At 42.0% G+C, this 25,292-nt stretch overlaps 1 protein-coding gene across 1 annotated transcript in view; it reads left to right on the forward strand.

Annotated features, from left to right (window-relative positions):
* Positions 1–5,752: 5,752 nt before the first annotated feature.
* ajap1 (adherens junctions associated protein 1) overlaps positions 5,753–25,292 on the forward strand; it is a 52,929-nt gene continuing 33,389 nt past the window's right edge. Inside the window, exon 1 of the mRNA XM_069694052.1 lies at positions 5,753–6,702. Within this exon, the coding sequence (XP_069550153.1) occupies positions 6,674–6,702 (29 nt within the window). The 5' untranslated portion in view covers positions 5,753–6,673. The remainder of the gene's footprint in view (positions 6,703–25,292) is intronic.

The raw sequence follows: 25,292 nt of genomic DNA on the forward strand, positions 1-25,292 counted from the left end.
GTCAGCAGAGAGGATACATGCTGTAAGCCCCTGTAAAATGAGGTTTTCTTTTGTCATCTTTTTCTTTTCTTCTTTCCCTCATACACTCCAAAATATTAGATTAAAGTACAAGTACTTCAAAGATCAATAGTAATAAAATCCAACACTGCAATTCAATTTCTATTATTCCAAGTAACTGTTGACAAAATAAATAAAAAGGGTTGTCCTGTCTTCTTCCCCCTGACTGTCGGTCAAAAACAACACAGAGAAGCGCAGATAGTAAATACTAGAAACGTCTTCACTAATTCTTAAAGCTGAGCAATATTTATATATTAGCAATTCATGAAATGACTGTACAATGTTTTAGAAATCGCTCTTAACGGTGAACTCACACGGTATAATCACCTTCTGCATCCGAGTTCCGGTGGCGGCGTCAGCGATCTGATTCAGCTTGTGCTATGATATTTAGTGTTTTCCATTAACACGCTGGCCAGTTTTAATTTCTACTGTAACACCGCCGGCACGCAGCACCCGGCGCTTGGCAACAGTTACCGGTGTCATTCAGTGGTAAACACAAGGTGAGCTCAAAGGAAACAAGAGGTAAGGATCACAAACCAACCTCTGAAAAATGTCCACAGACCAGACGAGCTCAAACGCAGCAAGCAACAGACACAGGTGCACGTGCACATTTCAGCCTCTGCAGCTAATTGAGTCTCCAAAAAACACACGCCCCACTTTGCTCATGCTAATTACACAAACGTTGCGCTCCGGCCAACAGGAAGTGGAAGTCAGGTCAAGAGGTTTGACCATTGGCCCATGGGCTGATTCTTGGTCACCTGTTTTGGCTTTATGTTTTTAGAGCAAAATAATCGGTTTCTTTAATATATTTCATTCATTCATTCATTTGAAGAATTTACAATTATGGTATTCAGAGATTAAACACTGACAATTATAAATGAACTGACAAACCAAACAAAGCACAGCTTTAAGCTTAGAAATGTAAATATTACATTGTAATGACCAAAACAAATAAATATATATATATATATAATTATCAACCTGTCTGGGGATTGCTGATGGGTCTGTGTATCATCCAATCATCCAATTATTCCATTTAATCTGGCGAACAAAATTGATCATGTTTTTATCAAAACTGATGTTTGTTTTCCTGTTTTAATATAAATGAAATCAATTGATTTTATGTTTTGTTTGCCAGATTAAATTGAATAATTAAATGATTGGATGATCCACAAAATACTTAAGTAAACAAAGTATAATAAATAAAGTTATCACCTGCATGAGTAAATGGTTAATATTAATAGTTTGGACTGACAAATGAAATACAGCCTGTGTGTGGCACAGCCCAGATAATAATATGAACACAGGGAAGCTTTGGTTTACAAAACCATTTTATATATTTTCCTTACGGTGTTTGTATGGAGCTCTCTACATAAGATTTCAGTTCAAATGAAAGCCTCAGACAGCAAACAACAAGCATCTCAAAGAACAAGATAACTGTGTTTTTAAGGAGTGTCAGGACAGGATGGCTTCACGACAACCTTTGAACTCTTACCAAGAGAGAACCATTTCAAGTCATTACTGCATGTTCTGTGTCTGACACCCCAGCAAGACCACAGATATAAACCCACTATGCAGCATCCAATTCACCCTGCACACTTAACTGTACCCACAAGTGCTGTTCACAGTGACTCAATCCAGCTTAGCAGATACACAGCAATACTCAAATCCCTCTTCCTTTTAATTCACACTCTCGTGGCGGGGTGCTAATGGCTTACACAACAGATGTTTAGTATGCTGCGTTTAGGTCCATGTGAGCTGAAGCCACCCACAGGCTTAGACATACATGACAACCTGTGACTCTCTCCATTCACACTCTAGCACACATCGCGTGCCTTGCGTAAGCCAACAAAAGCAAAACGCGTACATACGCAGACATGAAACAGAGGAGGGCGACATGTGAAAACGGAGAGTGTTGGGAGATGGAGTGTAAAAGAGAAGGGAAGAGATGGAGGAAGTGACAGAGAGAAAGGGAGTGATGACAGCTTCCATCTGCTGGGGAGCTACTGACGCTGTCCTCAGACAGAGATATCCAACTGGATGAGCATGTATGTATAGACAGTAATGCAGTAATGAGGGTATTTGACAGAAGTGTGCTTTATGGCAACAATTAGTGGGGGAGGAAAGTTGCCTCATCGTGTATAGAGCAGTCATTTTTGGAAACAGCTGCAATTCATCTGATTGGGAGACGAGTGACTGTGTTCATAACTACATGCTGATCAAAGCAGTCTTGGAGACTGTGAGTGAAAAGCCCGACAGCGCTACAGAGCCACATCAGAGACAAAGGGAGGCTTGTGTTTGTACGTTGAGGATGTGTGCACAAAACAAAAGTCCAAATAGTGGCTTTGTGATATTTGTTTTTTCCCAGGAAAGGTTAGAACAGTTGCAAAGGCTAAAACAGGTGTGATGTGTTCATTGGTTTGACACTTTGACCCTGAGGTGTACAAGAAAGGCCGCCAAGGTCTTTTTTTTTTTTTTTTCTCACGCAAGAGTTGATCTTGTCGTAGGTAATATTTTCACCTATCTCACTATGCGGTCACATCGGCACAATGATTCTAATGAAATGGGATTTTGCTTTCCGCTGACATCTTGTAGTACAGGTGTGCAAAAAGCCTCCAGGATGACAGTTTAATTCTGCATTCATGTCATCCGGGATAGATGGGAGATATAACTAGAAAGTAGATTATGCTTTAGCTGCAGCGTGCATCTGGCGAATATTACGAGGAAACACATTTAACCTCAGTTTAGGGAGTTATCAGGACTCTGAAGCTCAGGGTGACGTGAGTGATCCTGATGTTCTGAAGGCTTCCTGAAATCTGGCATCATCACACGTCCATCTATATACACGGTATTTTCTGTTTCTCTCTAAAAAAAATAGGCTCGAGGGTGAACAAATATACAAGATATTTCATTTTTTTTATATCTTTAAGTGTCATGTTCAAATGAAAACATGAAAACACAATGTAATATGTCTACCTTTTTTCCAAGAAGACATTCATAGACAAAAAAAAAAATTACATTACATTATCCTACGTAGTTATTTGGGTTTCATGCAATGGACTATGATTCTATTACCAACAAATTGTTAAAGATAGATAGATAAATAGATAGATAGATAGATAGATAGATAGATAGATAGATAGATAGATAGATAGATAGATAGATAGATAGATAGATAGATAGATAGATAGATAGATAGATAGATAGATAGATAGATACTTTATTAATCCCTCAGAGGGACATTTTTACATTACAGCAGCATATACAGGGCAAAGCAATAAAAATACTAACACTAATACTAAACAAACCTCAAATTAAACGTGAATGAAGATCCATTGATTCAATGTCACCATTTATTGTACGTATTCCACCAATAATACAGCATTTCTGGAATGTGTCATCAGTCCAAGATTTTTTTATTTTATTTTTTTTTAATTATTCTCAGAGAATTAGGAAATATCATTTTATGTCATCTGATATCTGGGTGTTTTTTGAGCTGTTAAAGTTACAGTAAAATAGTCTCCAGGAGCTCAAACAGAACAACATGAACAGAGCACCATTACATTTCCTTTAAGTCTTACTGCTGTGGCGTAATACTGGCCTAAGGTAAGAAATTCAGGAAAAAGTATTCTAACCAAATTTTTCATCTGATCCTTATAACATAGTTTGCTGCTTTAATAAAACAAAACTACATTACACAGTATTAATACCTTGGATATTAGTAGCTTTGTGTGAAAGGCATAAGACAAAATACATGTAAATCATCATCAGTTTCAGTTAATGCAAAAAATATATAATTATTTAATTAAGTTTCGGTTACTATTCAAAATGCTGGTGATTACGAAGGGGTTATATCCACACTTTTTCTGGTGAAAAAAAAAAAAAAAAAAAGAGTATATTATATACAGAATATAATATTCTGTCGGGATCCCTGTTTGACCCTGTGCGTTTTAACCTTTGTCTCTCCACTGCCTGCCTCCAGACACCTCCCATGGCCACGCCCCCGATTGGTCTGCACAGCTGCTGGCAACCAAGTTGATCACCTCCTGGGAGAATACCAACCCTGGTCCAGCACTCCAGCGTTGTCAGGTGGTTTCGTCTTCTCACCCGGTACCACGCTGCCACTGCAAGATTTTAATCCTCTTTTCTTTTTTTTTTTTTTTTTTCTTTCTCATCTGGCCCGGGCCGTGCCTCAGTTTGTCCGCCCGCCTCAGCAACCTGCCGGCGTGCCTCAGCAACCTGCCGGCGTGCCCGCCCCCCGTCCCCTCGTCCGGCTCTCGGATTTACCCGAAGACCTGCGCAGATCCACGGAGACCCCGCAGTCGACTCTCGCCCGCTGTCCTGTGTCAGCTCTGGCCTGTGACTCCTGAATCGATCCACGGAGAATCGCCATCGGCGTCGAGCCCTTCTGCTCCCCGGTGCGGTTCGGCCTTCGCCCAGCAGGAGAACTCTGCCCCGTCACTGCCTGCCCCGGCTGGTGAGCTTTCTCCCTCTGACGTACGCTGGCTGGCTGGCTCTGCGGACCCATGGACGCATCCCCGTTAAACACTCGGACTCACCTTCAGCCCGGGAGACTTCCGGTCTTTCCCCTGCCCGCACCGCCTCGCCTCCTCCAGGAGAGACCGCGGATTATAGGTTCACGCTCCCTCTACAACTTCTGTTACAATAAAACATTCCATTTTATTCTCACCACCTTCGCCTCCGTGTCTGCTCTTGGGTTTGATCCTGCACTCCCATAACATATTCATTCTGTTGCTTTGCGTCGTTTCACTGTGCCGGAATGTCTCCGGTCTACTTCTAGACAGGCTTCATTCATTTTGTCAGCGTGCACTCAAAGTTGGAGCCTCGTTTTTGATTGGTTCTCTTGTTTTGAATTCGTACCGCCTCTCATCTGCCAATCAAATCGACGTGTTCTCTTCTAACGAACCACGCCGAGGTGGTTGGCGATGTTTTCGGATAAGGTGGGAACCGTTGTCACAAAAACTGTGAGCCGCCAGCCCCGTTGATAAGCTGTGTTACCAATCAGCAATGGAGTCAATTTATAAATGTAGACTTGGTTTGAGGTTCCGGGAACATTTTCCCTTTACTGCATTCAGTTGCGATCGACATACTTGTGATTTGTTTTGGTGGTTGTGCTTAAAAAATAAAATCTTCATTCAAGTTGCATTTCAGTTTTAATAAACTAATTGTAATACGTGTCGAGTGCTGTCGGGAGGTTTGCACTGCCGAGTTCGTATTTATATTTCACTACACGGGACTTTTCGGCTTTATTGCTCGGTTTAAAGCATTTCTTCCAAAAAAAAAAAAATAAATAAATAAAAAAAAAAGTAAAATGCTACGTTATTTTGATAAATTATTAAAATAGATATTACTTAATTTTTGTAATCTATTCTATAATATCAGACAGATCGGGGTCTGTCAGTCAGCCAGCCAGCCCTGAATACATTTAACGCGGTAATGTTTCCTTCATCCATTTCTAGAAATTTGCACAAAATGCGTGCCTCCTCTGGAGTGGCCAGCCATCCCTGGAGTGCAGCCCTGTGCAGTCCCGGGCTGGCGTGGACAGCGCTGCCCCTCGTCATAACCAGTCTGACAGTTACGAGTGTGCACCCCATACGACGTGAGACGCTCGAGCACATGACATATTTGGCTTTCAAATGACGTCACGGCCGCGCGGGGCTCGGCAGGCAGGTCGTTCGTCAGTCGGAGAGAAGAGGAGCAAGCAGGAGGAGACGGACCAGTCTCCTCTCCTCTCAAATGACCAGCTCTCGTCCCCCCCTCTCTCTCTCTAACTCCTCTCAAACAACCCTCCGCCTTTCAGGATTCTCCTCCGTCGCTTCCCCGCTTCCTTTTTTCATTTGCACCTCTTTTTATTCCTTTTTTTTTTTTTTTTTACTTTGTCTAATCCCTCCTCCACCCCTCCACACCTCCAGAGATGCATGTAGATCCTGAGGACCTCCTGCCATTGGTGACTTGAATCCTTGCGTGCATCAGAGAACCGAACATCCTCATCTTCCGCCCCCATTTTTTTTTTTTTTTTTTTTTTTTTTGGACGTTCATCTGCCTTTCAACAATGTAGGAGAAGGTGCGCTGTCATTTCAGCGATGAGGATGCCAAACTACATGCCCTGCTGTCGCTCTCCGCATCGTACATCGCCGTTGTTTGCAGCCGGTGGAGGCTGGAAATGAAAGATCTGCGTGAAGGCAAAGTTTGAGGGTTCCTCTTTCGGGTTCCCGCTCACCTGTCCGCCTGCACGCGCCTGCCCTTCTTCCTTCCTTTTTTTTTTTTTTTTCTAACTAATACCGAGGAAGAGGATCGTCAACACAACAGCTGACGAACAACTTCAAAGAGACCTGACTATTGCTCTGGTATTTTTTTGTAGTGGGATTCGGCAGCTGGTGTTGGAGGAATTTGATGTGCGCAGCGTTGACGGATATGGCTTAAATAATGCTCGTGTTGACAGCTGGAGCAAGGTCCGGAACTTGAGTTTGATTTGATTTGATTTTTTTTTTTTTTTTTTAGCAGCAATTGTCGACTTTGGTGGAGACCCGTCTAAATGGGAGGATACCTGGAGGACTGAGTCGGATTCGGTAGTCGAGAAAAAAAGAAAAAAAAAATGTGGATAAAACGGAGTGTTGCGCGCAGGTAAGACACAAATCATTTGATTTACTGGGGGATGATCATTTCACCGGACCGTGGTAAGTGCTTCGGTTGAAGCGGGAAACGGGAGATGTTGTTTTGACGCCGTTGGTCGACAAAACGTGTTGTTGTTGTTTTTTTTTTTTAAACCGACGCCACTGCAAGTTGTGAGAGTCTGCCGGAATTGATGATTGCATTACGTGCGTCCATCCGCGCGTCCGTGAGCACACGCAGCCGCTCGGAGCCGAAGTTCTCCCGTTTCCCGCGGTCGCGTTGCCGGGAAGGAACGCGAAGGCGCGGGCTCTCCTTCTCTATCTCCGTTAGAAGATTCTTTTCTTTCAAATAAAGAATACGGTGGAAACATTTCTCGTCCCGTACACTGGGGGTCGCCAGCAGTACGGCGCAAGCGAGACGCGCACACGTATAGACACACGCGCACGCACGTGTACAGACGTAGGCGCGTGCACAGGCTCAAGGTTAGGTCTGTCAGCTCCTTTTGTGAGAACAAACACGTGCACGCGCTCAACACGCAGCTAATGAGGTAATTAGTGAGTTACAGATAACAAAATAAAAGACATTTCAGTGACATTATTACATTTCTAGAGTTTGGGGCTTTTTTTTTGGTTGTTTTTTTTGGGGGGGGGCTTCACCTCCCAAAATATGGAGGTAGTGGGCGTCTGTACAGGACGGTGTTTGTCCAAGATAGAGGAGATGACGTGTGAACACATTGAAAAGCACAAAGCCTACTGTTCTTAGACGATGAACAGATACCCCAAAAACAATGTGTGTTTCCTTTGCTGTTATAACAAATCAAATTGTGTCCCTAAACCGAAGCAGCACGGAGAGCCGGCTTCTCACTTTCAAATTAGTTTGGAAGTCTTCAAACAAAAGCCAGAACCGAGCTCATTCATTTGCCGTAAAATAGGTTTAGAGGTAATGACACGCCGTGAAATGAGTCCAAACCTGCCAGCGCTGAGCTGCTCTTGCCACCTGGTGGATCTCCCTCCCACCTGGTGGCTCTCATTCTTGACCATTTGCAGCCGCGCATTTATTATGCACGACACACACTGTACATCTCAGGGCTGACCTCGCGGGGTAATGGCAGTGCACGCCGTCGACAGGGCAGTTGTGCAAGATGATGAAATGAAATGCTTTTAGGTTCCATATCTGGAGATGGATTGGTCAGAGGCAGAGAAACCAATTTCCTTCTTCAGGAATCTCCTTGTCACCGGCTGACACGATGTGGAATGTCAAAAATGGGATGCTGGATGAACAACTGCTGATATGGGCTAAAGCCGCTCGTCATTTTTAGCAATGCATCATCTCTCGGACTGTTTCCCGTCACAGTCTGAAAGCTTGTATTGTTTGTTGTTATCATTTATTATCAGGCAGTGATGGCAACACTTGGTCGTAGGTCTTTACAGGGAGAAATTCTTACTCTCCAGTATGAGTGGAGGAACAAAAACCCATCAGTATTCTTTGTTTGTAATACCAAGAGGGAGAAATGTACTGTGAGTGAGTGCAGAGAGACCAACTGTACCTGTTGGAAGAGACAAAGAACAAACCACCTACAGAAACTAGATATGTGGGTGTAAATGCAACAGCACTGACTTTAGCCAACCAGGAGGAAAGGACTGACACGGACAGATGAAGAGAAAAAAACATCACACCCAGGCTTTTTGAAGATGACCACTGTAATTACTCATCATGTATTCTGGGCAAAACAGTCTCATGAAAAGAGCTTGAGCTGGGTGACAATTCATCCTAATCATCATCTGTGGACTTTGACTGGAAAGATGTGATAATAACATGGTCAAACATTTTAATCATATCATCATCCCACCAAATCCTGTTATTTAAACGAACATTTCAAAGCAAATTGGAAGTAAAAACTAAGTGAGAAAAATTAAGTCATTTTGGTTTTAAATATGTGACTTTTTCCTCAAATATTTAACAGTGAAACACACTTAATTGAATAAATCAAATAGTTCTACATGTATTGTCATACATTTGTCATAATGTGATTTATATATGGATATTTGAATGTATTCTGTGGTATTGACCATACTGCCCTGCCCTACCAGAGAATAAAAGCAGAAGGGACTTCTGTAACTGAAAGTTTTACAGTTTGTCTTGATAAATTATTGAAATCAGTTGTCAAAACTGTTGTTGATTTGTTTTTTGTTGATTGACTGACAACCCCATATGGTTTCTGCACCAACTATAATGCACTTAAAATAAGTTACTTGCTTAATGTGGTGTAACTGACACACAGTTCTTTGTTGAAAATTGCGAAAACTGGTTGTTCATGCTAAATAGTGTGTGTAATTAAATACTCTCTATAGAGCCCTAAGTGGCCAAGCTATTGCTCAGGATGCAAATGGGGAAATAATGTGCTCATCAGTACAGTTGGTGCTGAACACTGACATGACCTGTGGGTGTGAATAAAGCAGCACATGCTGCAGGGCCTCTTCCGTGTGACATTTTTCAGTTAAAGTACTACCTTTCACCTCAAAGAAGATGAATTTACTTCTGATCCCAGATGCAAGTGCTCCGTAAGCGTACCGAGTTGTAAGCAGCTGGAATCAGAGAGTGTCTAACTTGAGGGTTAACCAGCGGGGATTCATCTCTCCTCAGCTCAGCGTCTCCGGGCTCAATCTTTCATGGACGTCGCAACGTTTTTAAGGTTCCCCAATGTGAGCTCTCTTACCGCCGAGGCGCCGGAGATGCTATTGGGGGCCTCGGCACGGCTGCAGCAGCAAAATATGCCTGGCAGAGACACCGGTTGCCTTTCGCGAGCTCTTCATTAGCCGGCTTCCACTCGCCTGCAGTCAGAATCGGTGCAGGTGACTGCTTCTTCACCTGCTTTGGTTGTTTTTTTTTTCTGGCCTGGATGAATCCGTGTACTAAATATGGACTGGTTGTGTGATATGTCAAGGGACTGAAGTGCCTGTTCCAAATGATAACGGTAACAGAAACAAAGTAAGTGGTTTTAATGAACTGCGAGCTGCATGAGCTCAGGACTTATATCCTCTTATTGATATTCCTGGTGACGATGTGCTCAGTATTCTGTGTGTTATCCGTGTGCAACAAAGAAAACTGTTTTGTATCTGACTAATAGTCTGATTCTGATTAATATCACTGGCTTAATGAACAAAGGTTCCTGATGTATTATACTCTCTGCCCTGGTGTGTTTTTTTTCCGCGCCGCGTCATCAGTCTAGAGCTGCTCGGGGGTGTGTGACCGGTCTTCGTCCTCCCAGCGAGCTCCACCAGGAACTCCAGGGCTAAACGTGGCATTACTGTGTTAGGGGCCATCAGATATTCCTATGATTTAGGTGCCATCTTAATAGCCTCCGTGAGGGTTATTAACTGGGCCTCTCTGGAGCGTGATTAACCTAATTTGCAGTGAAATAGGCTGTGTTGCTCTCTGAGATCCTATCCTCTGGAGGGGTGTGTGTCTGCGTCTGTGTGTGTGTGTGTGTGTGTGTGTGTGTGTGTGTGTGTGTGTGTGTGTGTGTGCGCGCGCATGTCGGTAACACCCCGTGCTCAGCAGTCTGTTAAATACAGAAGGACCAGAACAGGTTGTCCCTGTGTAATAACGCAGGAGACAAAACAGACATGGTTCATCTGACCACTCTGGAAATACCTCTCAGAGAGCAGAGAGATAAGAGAGACGCTCGCTGTTGGGAGGGACGTGTGTGTGTGTGTGTGTGTGTGTGTGTGTGTGTGTGTGTGTGTGTGTGTGTGTGTGTGTGTGTGTGTGTGTGTGTGTGTGTGTGTGTGTGTGTGTGTGTGAGAGAGAGAGAGAGAGGGAGAGAGAGCGAGAGAGGGAGGGGGCGGCGTGGGGGGGGGGGATTACTGACTGACAGGGCAATTAGAAGAGAAGAGACTTGCTATTGTGATTTACTTTCTTACTATAACACACACCAGCATTTTGGAAAGTGGAAATAAGAGGACTTGGAGTGCTGGTGTCGTTTTTTTTACAAGAGTAAAAACACAAAAATACTTGAATTGAGGCTCTAATGACCAAGTTAAAAAAAAGTATTCTGCTTTTCTTTTTGGACTGGACAACTCTTGTGATACGGGCTTCAAACCATCAAACTCTCCCAAATCCAAATCCCCAAACGCAGGTCATGAATTTTATGTCCCAAGTTTCCATCATAGTGCCAGCAGATCTCAGCCTGATTGGTTTTAATGACCATCTTGTACTTTTTGGGCAACATGAGAAAGTGTGTTTCTATTGCATTTGGAGCACAGCCGTCCCACAGAGTAAAGGAACTAACGGCACAGAGCTCAAACTTGATTCATGTAGTGAGCTTTTGCCGGATCAATACTGCCTCTGCGAAGGATCAGATTTATCCGTCATGGCCCTTCCCACTAACTGGCCTTCTCCAGGCGCAGGGGCGTCTCTCGGCGGGCCACTTCCCACTGAAATACTTCATGAATTAACAAGAGAAAGAAGCTCCCGTCAAACCTCCACACGTTTAATCCTGCTACTCGGTGGTAATTGATGAGGATCGTGGCACCGGGCACAAAAAGAATTTCAACAGCGAGGCTATGAATGTTTGGAGCATTGTCCTGTTTTTCTGATTCCTTTTCACCCCATTTCTTATCTTCCTGAGCATGCGGGTCATGTACACTGCACTGGAGGACATTGTGCAGTGGGAGTAATTAATGGGATGATGCAACGCTCTTGGCTGTTGGATCTTAGACCCCCTTTAAACACACACATCTGCACACTCTGCCCCACCCCTTTTTCCTTTTTTATTTTCTTTACTCTATAATTTGTGCTCCACAGCATTGCAGCATCGTCCTTACACTATAGCCATAGTAGCAGCTGCTGCAGCTCAGTCTTACAGGCAGGGATGAGGTCTTGTTTGTGTGTGTGTGTGTGTGTGTGTGTGTTGTGCGTCTACGTGCGTTGCACACTACTAAAACATTTGAAAGATTTTGTACAATATTTGCCTCCCAGAGGCCGGCTGCACAGAAGCAATCCATAAATCTCTGGAACTCTTTGGAAAGCCAACTGTGGTATTTATCTCCCTAATACTGGATATCTACTGAGGACAGCTAAACTCCTACACCACAGAGACTGTAGTTTTCTTCAAAACACACACACACACACACACACACACACACACACACACACACACGCACACACACACACACACACACACAAGCGACGAGTGGAGATAATTCCAAACGCTGCATTTTTGATTGATGATGAAGAGATGTTAAGAGGTGAAATTTATTTTACAGTGTCGTGTACTGCAGCACGCTGGCATCGTCCAAAGGAAAAGGTCATAACAAAAGATCGTATGTGCGGCCCAGAGACGATGGTTATTCTCCGTATCTCCTCTGTCCATGTTTCTGACCTGTGGAGAAATTTAGTTCCCTGTACAAAGTTTTCTGGAAGATAGCTCATATATTAAAGATAACAGAGGAAGGTCTGTTGCTCATGGATAATAAAGGCACTCGTATGTATTCTGACGTGATAATTTGCCTCTGTCGTATAGACGGGAGTAAATATTTGCAGTCAAAATAAGAGTTTGACCCGTGTTTATATGACCCTGCCTTAAAGCAGAATACTTGAATGATGAGCTCGTTTCTGTTGTTGATAATAAATGGGAGTCGTTTTCAGGGATGGTTATTGTTACGACCTGACCGGTCTCAGTTGACGTCGGACATTATGTTCAGACTGCAGGAAAACCACGTCTTCAGGAGAGACTGTCCGCACTGTTATTTGCAAGTTAACAGATCAGATTTGTTGTGTCCAGACATCAACCTATCTGCGTGGGTTGCTGTGGTAACGGCGTACGTGACGCACGCTGGTGACGTCGCGTTCCAGCGCAGAAGCGGTTTCTTTGGGCTTCTGTCCGTGGGGTGCTGTTATCGTTGTCCTCTACAGCGCGTGGATCTTATAGCGCTCTGTTAGCGGCAGCATAGCTCGGTACGCCCGTCCTCTTTTGTGCTTTAAAACGTCTGTTGCTATTTTCTTCATTAAAATATATATCATTTGGTGTTCACTGTTGACCAGTCATATTTTGAATGGCGCCTTGAAAATCAGTGTGGGTCCCGATGATCTAATTGTCATAGTGAGCAGTTTGTTTGCTGACATGTTTTTGTTCATTTCGTCCGTAGTTGTTGGTTGCGTTTTCTCCTCATCTGCCAATTAAATCTTAAGGCAAAAACTCTGTCACTCTGAAAGGGACGTTTTCACTGTGTTTTGCCGTGTTGTTGACGCAAGAAATCCAATCGGAGCCAGTCGAGCGTCCGGACTGAGAAATCTGTAGAAATCGGATCGAAATTGCATTTGTTGCGTTTGTTTTTACCTTTCAGACTTTCAAAAAAAAGTCGATCTGGATCCAATCTTCCTGTGACAGAAATCGGATTTGGGCCGAACACAGCCTCAATTACACTTTCTGTGAGGATGTAGCCTCCACAATCAACAAATTAGACACACAACATAGTGGCAATACGTGTTGTGGTACCTGTGTATCTGCCACCACAGAGACATTTGCACGTGTGCATGTCACTGTGTGTGTGTGTGTGTGTGTGTGTGTGTGTGTGTGTGTGTGTGTGTGTGTGTGTGTGTGTGTGTGTGTGTGTGTGTAGACATGCTGGGTTATTTGCCATGTCACTTAGTTTGAGAGGTTGAGCACACAGCCCTCTTCAGTTCCAACGAAGGCATGATTGCATATTCAACAGGCTGCTAACAGAGACTCCGAGGTATCACGGCTCTTCCTTTAAGTGGACGGAGGACGAACCCCCTCAGCTGCAGTGCCTGAAATGCAAATACTTCTACAGTTGCCATGCAAACACAACCAACAACTACGGACGAATTCCCGTCAGCTGGAGTATTTGGTCCATGTGTGCGAGTGGCCGATCAGAAAATATGCAGCACTTCAACATTGGTTATGAAGCAATAAATCATCATAATCGCAGGATAATGACATATTAATTGTATCCAGAAATGGCCGGAGCTTAATTTTATTGAACAGTGGAGCTGTTGCAGTGTTTAGTCTTTCTTGCACAACCTGTTCATATTTAATTTAAATGTCTTTCAGCTCTGGAATTCCAGGAAGTCTTAAAAGTACGAGCTCACTAAATATAAATACACGATCTGATAATAATCCTTTTACCAGTGTTGTGCCAAATATGTCCTGTATTAACAGGTGCTATTGCATTCCTCTTTTTCTTGTCTGCATTTATTTCTTCAAAATACATAACTAAATAACCTTACTGTTCTACTTTAATCATAAGTTAATGAATACGTTATTGATAAATAAAGGATATGGGTAGTGATCCATTTTTTTATATTCTCAGCACGAACAAAACCAACTACTGTTATATGAATTGTTCATGTATCCAGAGCGTGTCGGAGCGTGTTCTTCTCCATCGATAGGTTGTGATACCTCAGTCTGGTTCCCTTGTTTTACATTTTATAACACGACACAGATCAGTTGTGGAATAGTTCTTTTTTTTTTTTTAAGCCGTGACCTCCTTGCAAATGTTGAAATGTAACTTAATGAGATGGTTGTTGCAGCACAATACGCGGCCATGTGCAGACAAGTTTCACCGATGCACCTCACTATATTTTAGTAGGGTAGCGTTTATTCACGGTATCATTCCATGGCTTAGACTAGTCCCTTATACATGCATTCTGTACATGGCTGAATAATGTCTGCTAAAAGTACAGTGCTCAGCAGTTCTATATAATTATTTCACCCCTTTTAAAGGATTGTACTATACAGTATATTTAGGAACCATATTTCAAGATTTATGTCTTTAGTAAGAACCGGTATGCTTGAGGCTGATAAGACATGCTGGCGATGTTGTCAAGTACTGAGAATCAGACAAACTCTTCGCTAGTTTAGTTGTTTTTTTTTCCATTGGATTTGTTGATTATGACATATTATTACGTAATTATGTGTGTGATGGGATTACGATAACCATGTAATGCATTTTGGCCCACATCTGAAAGCGCTGCCAAAGTAACATTGGGCTCTGAAACACAGAACATGCTGTTCATCAGACATGAGGATCAGTTCAAGTTTTTCAGATATCAAGACGTAAACTCCCATAATCTGCCATCCCCCTTATCTTCCCTCCGAAATATATATATATAAAAAAAGAAAGCTGTTGGAGACTCGTCCCTGAAAAGTGCTTCGCACAATGGGAGAGAGTGGAAGAAAAAGTGCCAAGCAAAGGGAAAAAGAAAAACGAGCAGAAGTGGATTAAAATAACAATAGAGTATTTTTCTAATGGTCCATTTTGAGCTGCTGCCACAATATGATACTGTCTGTGTGAATGCTGGTGGATAAGAAAGGTGCTGACGTCTCTATAGAAGCACAAATGCTCTGCATGCCAGACTGCGTGAGAATGTTAGTGTTTGATGGCAGATGTATGCTGACTGTCATTCTTTCTCTAAAACCTTATTAACACACATTAAGACATGCAGACAATTGTTCCGAGTTACGCTTTTCTTTCCTTTTAGAGAATAATTTACTTTTGAGTCTGATAAAATGTGAAGCACTTCTTCAGAAACGTGCTGAAGTTTGCGTGTTGGTGTCACAACAGATTGCATTGTGTCTGGGACCGTGCCATTTAAAATGCGTTTTAAGTGGAATAATGGAAGACGTAGCCTCGTAATTCATAAATATCCAATATGCGGCACCATTCATCAGAGTTGCAGAGAATTCCTTTCAGCATTTTTGTATACCTTCTGACATTTTCAATTTGCTTTATCATTAACAGTCGATTGAGTTTATTGAACTGGAAGGGCAGACCTGCCATATTTTTCAAATGAATAAGTCGTTTCTCTGAGAAGTTCAACCTTTGTAATGGCCGTATGTTTTCCTAAATGACAGTCGGGTGTTTCTTTCCAACTCTACGCACGACTACACTTCATTGCGTGGACTCCTTTTTCCTCGTGAAAGTGGAGATGATTCCAGTCAATTTCGGCATTATCTCTCACAGATCCCTCTCGACTGTCGCTCAGATCTGCCCGTCAGGTGTCACTGATCGACGATGACGATAAGGTGAGAACTTTATGTTATACTGTGGCATCATTTTCTAGGTTAATGACTTTGCATTTTATTCAGTGTGATGCGGTCATTACTGATGTCCCCACAGCCCTTGATTTTATCTATCCATCCAATATCTATCTGTATCCTGAACAAGGTCACTGGAGGACGGGGGGAGGGGCAGGGCAGTCCCTTAGATTTTATAATGAACAATAAAAGAACATATTAGAAGACCATTTAAAAAAAAAAAATGAAATTAAAGGTTAAATGGTCAAAGTCAATAGGATTCAAGAGCCTTTAATGTCCAAATGTAACAAATTTCACGATTATCCATTATACTATCTGAAGGCACTTCAGTCTTGGCTAACATGGTGGACTGAATCAACCAATGTACTGTATGCTTGGTAAAATATGTGATCATTAATTACAGTGATCATTAGCAAAGCAACTTTAACTATATAGCACAGATGATAGTTCTTGGAAATTAGCTCTAAAGGTAAAAAAAAATAATTGAAGTTTAAGAGGTTAGAAAACTTGGTAAAAAGCTGCAAACAGGTATTGTTGTGCTACATATATATATATAAAAAAAGATACCTTGAGGTTTCACTCTTTAAATAATGCAGAGCTCTTTTGTCACCACTCCTGGTTTCATTTGTTTGTTTTCCCCAGTGTGAATAGCAAACTGTATGAAAGCAGCAGGACCACCTGTGAGACAGGTGTATTACAGGCAGCTGAGCGGTCAGAGAGCGTATTTGTGTAAGTGTGTTTGTGGAGCTTGTTGAATCGAAGCTCCCACCTACTCCCTCATTCCCCTCGAGAGGTTCGCACTGTGTGAGCGCTGCGCCAAATACGACCTTCACTTTTGTTCTTTAATCTAAATGTCCCAAAGGTCCCCGATCACCCCAAAAACCTGATTCCCCCCCCCATACGCACACACACACACACACACACACACACACACACACACACACACACACACACACACACACACACACACACACACACACACACACACACACGGATGGTGAAGCAGCAGTGCAAAATTAAACCTATAATACCTGAATAAATTCATTGGCATTGGTCAGTAATAAATGGCCACCAGTGTGCTTTAATACGTGCCGGTGGTTCTCGAGTCACCATGTTCTCTGAGGCCAGCCCTAACCTTCAATTAGTGAGTGATGAAGTTACAACATTGGTCAGTCGAATGCTGTCTCCCTTTATCTATTTTAAATCAAAACCCTTTTTTCAAATTAAAAGCCTTCAAGCGTTTCAAACACGGTCCAGCCTTGTAGGTTTTGACCTACTTTCCTAATATGAAACAGGGGTTTTTGGTTCCAGTTTATGTCGGCCAATTTTATTAATACAGTGCTTAACCTGAGGTTTGGGACATCACGAGGGGGTCTCTGGGTGGTAGTGCTAAAATAAGTTCATATGAAACAGATTTAAAACACGGACCGATAACGCACCGAGGCTGCAACATGGTATCGAGGGGTGATTTATAGCACGGTGTCACTTCTTTCCTGAGACGTATTACTTTTCTATTCCTTTACTTGCCACAACATCTCCCAGTAATGCACAGTACCAACAATTCATCAACCACCAAAAGCAGAACACAAATTGTGTTTAATTAGGTACAAATATCAATTTGTTGATTTCTTTTAGACTGAGCAGCTCCTCCTTTCTGCCAGCAGCACCTGTAGAGCAGAAAGTGTGTCACGTCAGCAGAGCGGGAAAGAGGATGTTAACCAGTTTAATGTCAATAGCCTGCATCCATTCGTAATCCAAGATTTAAACTACTAACTGTAACAGTAAACACTCCTAACCTTTTATTTCTGGGGTGGGAGGAACAAACGGACATACAATAGATGGACAATCATGATGATACTATTAAAGATAGATTGTAAACATACAGTAAATGAAGAGTATGAGGAGGACGTCAAGCTTTGTGGCAACTTCTAGATCCGCAAAACAAATCTAAGCCACAAGACCCTCAAGCACACATGTTGATTGCTGAAGCTTCATTTTTACCAAAGTTTCAGGGTACATTGTGCCATGATTAAACATTTTAATAATAATAATAATAATAATACAAAAAAAGGCATATATTTGACATTAAACCAGCCAACAGGCATCATTAATCCTTTCCTCTGTCCTCCTCCTGCTGCTGTCCTGAGAATCTGCTGCTGCTGGTGGTGAGAAGGAGGGCTGCTTGGTCTCACAGTCTAAATAGAGAATCAACCAATTTTCATATAGAATTAGACTCAACTGTTTCATACAATTGCAACTCATTCACAGGAATTCAACAAGGAAACTTACCAAGGAAGGCCCCGAGTCATCGTCATTTCGAGTGAAATACAACCTCCTCTAAGTTCTTCTGTCCATTTTTGTTTGTCCTAGTTTACTCATGTTTTGGGCACATGTGTGTCAGAGAGGCAACAATCACATCTGAGAGCTGGGTTTTAAGTTGCTCTGTTAGTCCGCAGAAAACGCTGCATTATTTTATTTCAGAGTGTCTTATTGTAGCACCCACACTGACTTTTAGAGCTTCCTCTTGTTGCAGATGACATTGTAACCTCATGCATAACCCTCTCTCAGATAGTGTTTTAAGGTTTGGGTTGGGGCTGATGATTGGGTTGGGTCCTGATTCAAGAACCCTACTTCCTCCTGAACTCCAGGTTACAGCCGTACCCTTCTCTGTTGAGGTGGAAACACTAGAAGTGTAACATGGCACCCTTGTGACATCCCTCAGTCTTTGTATTTCCTGACCACTGAATCTGTCGGTACCTGTTTCAAAATTCTACAGAAGTGAGGGGCTTGTAAGAGAGACCTGTGTGAGACCGGCATTACAGAGCATGAATGAAACTTGTTCTCTGCAGTAGGTCCTCTTGAGGGAAGGATTAAACCCTGTTCATTCAGTGGGGGAAACTGGATTTGAAACGTCGATACTGGTTTAACGGAACAGCTTCCTGACGAGATGGCTTGCTATATTTCTATCCATCTGTAAACCAAAGTCTCACTGTGACTCTATGTAATACAGAAGGAACAAGCAATTACTGCTTCATGGTTGTACGCCTCCGCCAGCAAGTTACACTTTACATAAATGTCTGTCAACACTTATATAATATATACACTGAAGCCTTTGAAGGGTTTTAATATTGAAAAGCATGATTCTAGTAAATACTCCAGTAGGAAACAAGCTGTCTTCAGTTAGAGTCTGTTTTTACAGTCAGAGGACTGATGGAGAGCTTTGTCACATGGTGCAACAACAAGCACATGAAGCCCAGTATCAACAAAAGTAATGAGCTTGTGTTGGAGTACGAGGAGAACAGGAGGCCCCTTGTCCTGGTTGTCATCCAGGCAGAGGAAGAGAAGACAGTTGACTACAAGCAGCAACCAACAGTGCGGTCACCCATTGGTTTGTGAACAGCCGTTATGAAGCCTCCAGTTCGGATTTTGGCCGTCACTATTTTGCTAGCTCGAATTGGTTTGGAGGCAGAAGTGACCATATTTGGATAAACTGGGAGGCAGCGAGCGATAGATCTGACTCCCATCTGATTGGAAACCCAACGCTACCAAGTCCCGCCAACCAATAGCCGTAACCTGAATGCACCACAGGCCTGTCAATCAAACAGACACACCCCCAAAAACACGGCTTATGAGGCTTATTTTCTAATTAATGACGGGATTATTTTCAGATGGACCTCCAGAAAACTAATAAGAAGGAGTGAATTTAGCTCAAAACACAAAGATAACTCATGGAAAAAAATTATTGAATTTGATTTTCTACTGAGAGAAGTTGAATGGAAGTCTAGGGAGCCAGAAGCTTTTTGGAGCCAACCTCAAGAGGCACTCTGGAAATATTGCAGTTTAAGATACTTCTGCATCGTCCTCATTTTTCAGACACTGAAGACACGTCCACTTTTATATACACTCTATGGTTTAACTCCCGCAACTCAAATCAATAAAAAAACTGGACTGGACTCAAAACACTAAAGCCCTTTTCAGAAAGAGCAGAGTAGACTGTTCTTCCTGAAGATACTCAAATACTTCAGTTTGTGCAACAGGCTCCAGTCAATAGGTGGCAAATTTGATCATGATTAGTGTATGAATTCTTCAGTAGTGGGCACAAGCGTGTTTTGTGAGGTCACAGTAATGTTTGACCACCAAGTCTGAATCCTTGATCCCTTCAGCCCAAGTGAAAAATTGTGCCAAATTTAAAGAGATATTCCTTCAGACATTCACAAGAATAAGACTCATGGACAGACATATGAATTTACAACCAGAAAATACAGTGCCTCCAGCCTGGAATATTGTTTAGAATATTTTGATGGTGTGTAGTGTGTTTTTCTGTAGTGCCTCTGTTTCACAAAGAGAGCAGTGGCTGAGTTCAATTGTTTAGAGCTTCCCTACTTGAGGCTGCCTCAGCTCTACAGACATCTCTGCTGACCTCCTCTTAAAACCAGTGATTATTCTGGGTCAGACTCTCTTAAAGCTACATGCTGGAATTAATGGAAATGGGAAGGGCAAAGAAGGGCTGTTATCATGCCCTCATTTTCTCAATTGCTGTTGAGGCAAAAAAAACAACAAAAAAGTGAATTTACTGCACTAATCCCAGAGGGGTCATAGTCATTTCCACACAATGTGAATTTATGTTTTTTCTAAGAAAGCAAGGCAATTACCATTATTATATTTAAAGTGTTGGGAATAAGTGCGGGCGATGGAGTTATTCAGTGTGCGTCAGCATTGTTTTTCACGTCTTGCAGAGGTCGGAGTTGAGTCTTTGGTGAGATCAAGCAGCATTTCAGCTCCCTAAGGCTTCATGCACTTGTGATTTTACTGTGATGCTAATGTGGCACGAACCTTCTTCTATTATTGAACGCTTAGGCCGGTTATCATCGAGTGACAGTGTGTGATGTAATCTCTGTCCTATATATATACTCATCAGTCTCATCTGAACCAAGCAGTGATCTGAGGAGCAGAAGACGGACATGTTTCCTTACTGTACACATGCAGAGTTCCCTTCAGCATGGATATTATTTTCTTGGCTCTGCAACAACATCATGTCATGTGAGAAAACATTTCTGATGTCCCAAAATAGTAAGACAATCCCTTCATCATAGCCACATACATGATACAAGTACAATGTCATCGAGGCATACACACGTACATGTAATTATAGGGATTATAACTCAATGTCAGTGTGTCAATGTTGGTGGGATTATACTGTAATAATATAATAACTATATTTCATAATTTTATTATTTTTATTATCTACCCATAGACTGCATATAAAAGTGGACGTAGCTTCCGGGTCTGAAAAATGAGGCCAATTCTTAAGTACATGAAACTGCAATGCCACCGAGGGCCAGTAGGCAAGGCAAGTTTATTTGTACAGCACATTTCAACAACAAGGTAATTCAAAGTGCTTCACATAAAACTATTAAAAGCATCAAAACATAAAACAAAAGAAAAGGACTTTTTTTTTAAAACAATTAAGAAATGTGATTAAAACATTAAAAACAGTCATTAAAACAATAAAAAAAAAAAAAGCTAAAAATAGGATAAAGTAGAGTTTGGCTCGAAAAAAGGGCTCTGGCTCCATAGACTCCCATTCAGCGTCTCATAAAATACAAAGTCAATACATTTTTAAATTTTGGTCTTATTTGCAAAATGTATGCCTTCTAATTACTTTTCTGAAAATAATCTCACAATTAATTAGATACTAGGCCATTAAAAGCCACATTTTTCAGGGTGTGTATGTTTGATTGACAGGCCTGTGGTGCAGTCAGGTTTCCGCTATCGGTGGGCGGGACATATCAATCAATCATCCATCCATCCATTGATCCATCAATCAATCAATCAAACTTTATTTATATAGCACTTTTAGTACATTTTGGTGCAGTTCAAAGTACTTGGCAGATGCTGGACAGGCCAATAATAAGACAGTTGTAGACCAGAAATAATACATTTAAGAACAATTTAAAGACAAAACTAAAAACAAATTCAAAGGAAATGTCATCGGGTTCCCAATCAGATCGAGTCAGAGCCACTGCTTGTTCCCCCTGAGCTCATCCAAATATGGTCACTTCTGGCTTAAAAATAACAAGATGGTGACGGCCAAAATCCAAACTTGAGACATTATAACAACAGTCCACAAACCAATTGGTGACATCACTGTTGGCTGTCACCGTCTACACTAAGAACTCTTAGAAAAGTAAAAAAAAGAAAAAGAAAAAGAAACAAAGGTGTGGATAGCCCCAAAGAGACACTAGGACCTCATCTCTCTATGATATCTGATTATCCATTCAATCCACTCTGCAAATTCGTAAGGTGCTTCAGATGTTTACAGTCTTATCCGTAACACTGACGGTACATCTGATCAGTCCTAAACTCATCCTGCAGCACCATGACATCAACCTAAACTTTTTGGCCTTTCTGTAAGCTTAAGTGTTGCGAGAAACAAGGCGTGCTCGCGACATCCAGTCAGTCTGGGATTACATGAAGAGACAGAAGACTCTGAGACAGCCTAAACCCACGGACGGACTGTTTTAAGTTCTACGAGGTGCTTGGCGCAACCTGCCTGCCAACAACTGTGGAAGTGTACCCAGGAGAATTGTTGCTGTTTTAAAGGTAATGGTAATGGTCTTACAAAAAAAATTGCAATTCGTTGAAGTTAACTGATGAATGACATTATGTATGGATTTCAATATAGATTGATAGATACAGGACATAGAGCTGAGAGTACATGAGAATACCATTGTTGTGATTTGATGAAGCAGTCAAAAGCAACTTGCCTTGCCAGTGGGGTCCAATCTGCCCTCCTGTGTGCACTGCCCTCATGTGAGTCATCTGAAAGGAGAAGTGTCCTTGTTCTATGGCCTGGATGTTATCAGAGAGTTTTATGCCCCCAGAGGGGTAAGACGGCCACACGGCTCCTTCCCTGTTCTGTCTTTTCTTTCTCCATCTCTGTCGCTCTCTTAGGGTAATGCAAATGCATACTCCATATCCTCCCATCTCTATTTTAAGAAGCTTCTCCCCAGTGTGGACACACCGTGCTCGGGGCTGGCACAATCGGGGAAGGTGGAATGAATGGAAACACATTGTATGAGCCCTCACCAGCTTTCCACTGTCTTTGGTGTATTCTCAATCCATAATCCTTTAAAGTTGTGCAATCTAGCAACGGAGCTACTGGAGCTACTTAACAAGTCGCCTCAAAGTGTATGGCTTTAAAAGAAGACAATCCACAAATCCCCCGCAGGCTTTTGAGGAAAGCCATGACAGTGTCATGCTCTATAGTCGACTTGGGCTATAAATAACGTTTAATACAATGAGGCAGCAGGATGCATGTGTCCAACTGGAAAGGTGTCTGACTGAGCAAAGAAAAGATGACCATCGTCCTCCCCATAAATGATAAATGATAAATGATCTCCCCATATCATTTATATACAGATCAAGAGATGAACATAAGATATGTTTTCCCTGACTGATACTAACCTAATATTAAGGTGAAATCATTCCAGTAATCGTGGATGTGAGATCAGGAATCTTCTTTCAACTGCTATATATATTTAATGTAAAAAGGAAACCCCCAGTTATCCCCATCTAAACCTGAAGAAGTCATCAGTGTAAACATAGCTACAGTCTACAGCGTGGAGATACTGATGAGGTAATCCTTACTGTGCTGAAAGCAGCAGTACAGTCTGTTTCTCAGTTTAAGTGTTTGGTTAAGCCTGGAAGCTCTAGGATCTGAAAGTGGTTATGATACAACAGTTCAGCACAAAGCAGAAATCACTGGCAGAGAGCTTCTTTTGTAGTTTGTTCTTTAAAGGCTTTTTTTTTTTTAAAGTTGGAGGCAAGAAAAACCTCCCTTTTCCTCAAAGAAAACATTCATCAGGGCTCTTGGCAATTTACCAAAACGTGTGTCCTAGTATTTGTAGTACATCTGGACTGACAGTTGCAACTGAATATTACAGTACTATGGCAGAATAACTAAAGCACACACACAATTACTGAATTCCTGTCTCTACACCACTTTCAGTGATGTTTTCAGCAGATATATTTTCAAACTTGTTGGCTCATTAGTGTATTTTGTGCATCCCCAGAGTATTCATTCCACCTTTGAACATATTTTCAATGGCTGGACTTCAGATGAATTTCTACAGAAGAGTGATAAACAGACAACATTTGTACTCGTCCTCTGTGGCAAAATAATCCCCCTACAAAAGTTGGTTTTACAAGAAATCACATTAAAAAGACTGATCGCAAACCTCAACTGAAAAGCAAGTGTTGGTGACAAGCAAGCATTTACTAGCCTGGTGTTTCCAGACCCAAATATTTTGGTCTGGACACACTTCATTGAGGATGTTTTCCAGTTGTTGCATCCTACTGGGCTTAGACCACAGGTTCATTTTGAAACTATTGGAGTAGCTTTTAACCAATCGGCATTGAGCACTGTATGCACCAAAACTCTTGCTGTGTCATAAACGGTCTACTTATGTACTAAAACTACTGAAACACATCCGCTTGCTCGTCAGTAAGATGATAAAACTCGACTGCAATAATAACACTTTTAATGTTGCATAATTTCTCCTCTGAATTTGATAAAGCAAATGTTTTGGGGGAGAAATATTTATCCCAACATACAGACAATGTTTCTGTCTTCAGATACAGTAAATTAGGAGAAACTCAATTGGGACAGTGTTCAGTCCGTCTCTGCCAAAAACCAGTGTCTTTAAGCATAAAATGAACTGTGGTGAAAAAATAGTTCAGCTGTGCTGAGGCAAAATCAAAATCTAAAGTCTTAGAGATTAGGCCAAAGCATCTCGCAACAAATTCATTTCGTATTTATAGCGTATACTTACATACAGAAATGTGATGCATTTTCTTGTCTACGCAACGACAACCAGATGAAATGTCAAAAAAGAAAGTCCTGTCAGTGAAGACAAGTATGATGGAGAGAAGCAGTCCTCCAGTATGTACTCACAAAGTCTCGTTTTAACCTTTTGCTGGGCCTGTTTGGGCCCACCAGAGAAAACCACCCACTGCAGCTTGAAACTTTGTGAACTGAGCTGGTGAACCTTTTCCCCAGTGGATTTTTTTTTTTTTTCCAAGTGCCATTTTTAGAAGTGTGTGGGAGAGACATGGATACCAGAGTTCAGCGTGTAAATACTCCATCAATTGCTACTGCTACCCTGAATAACAACACTGCTTATTTTTTGTATTCTGAAATTGTGAACACAAGGCTGAATCGCAGCACCTTTCCCGGGGCGGAGAAAAACCCCACTGAGAGGTTAGAGAGGGGGAAAAAAAGAGCAAACCACTGATTCAGTCGAAATCCTGCCTGGCAGACATCGTCCGCCATCGCGCCCGGCTTTTCAGCAGAGGTGGAGTCACCTTCAACAAGGCGTCTCTGAATGGCTTCGCTGGCCAGAAAATTATGTGTACTCAGTTGCAGCGCTGCGGAGACCATGCTGATAAAATTTCTATTGATGGCAGCCTGAGGACACGGGTTGAAGGGATTGAGGAAGGCGATGCCTTTTTCACCTCCCTCAGGTAAGAAGTCCATCTG

Source organism: Brachyistius frenatus, unplaced genomic scaffold, assembly GCF_029030835.1.
Source record: "Brachyistius frenatus isolate BFR_SWC_R1_liver_20210118 unplaced genomic scaffold, ASM2903083v1 Contig_16, whole genome shotgun sequence".
In the NCBI taxonomy this organism is placed as follows: Eukaryota; Metazoa; Chordata; class Actinopteri; family Embiotocidae; genus Brachyistius; species Brachyistius frenatus.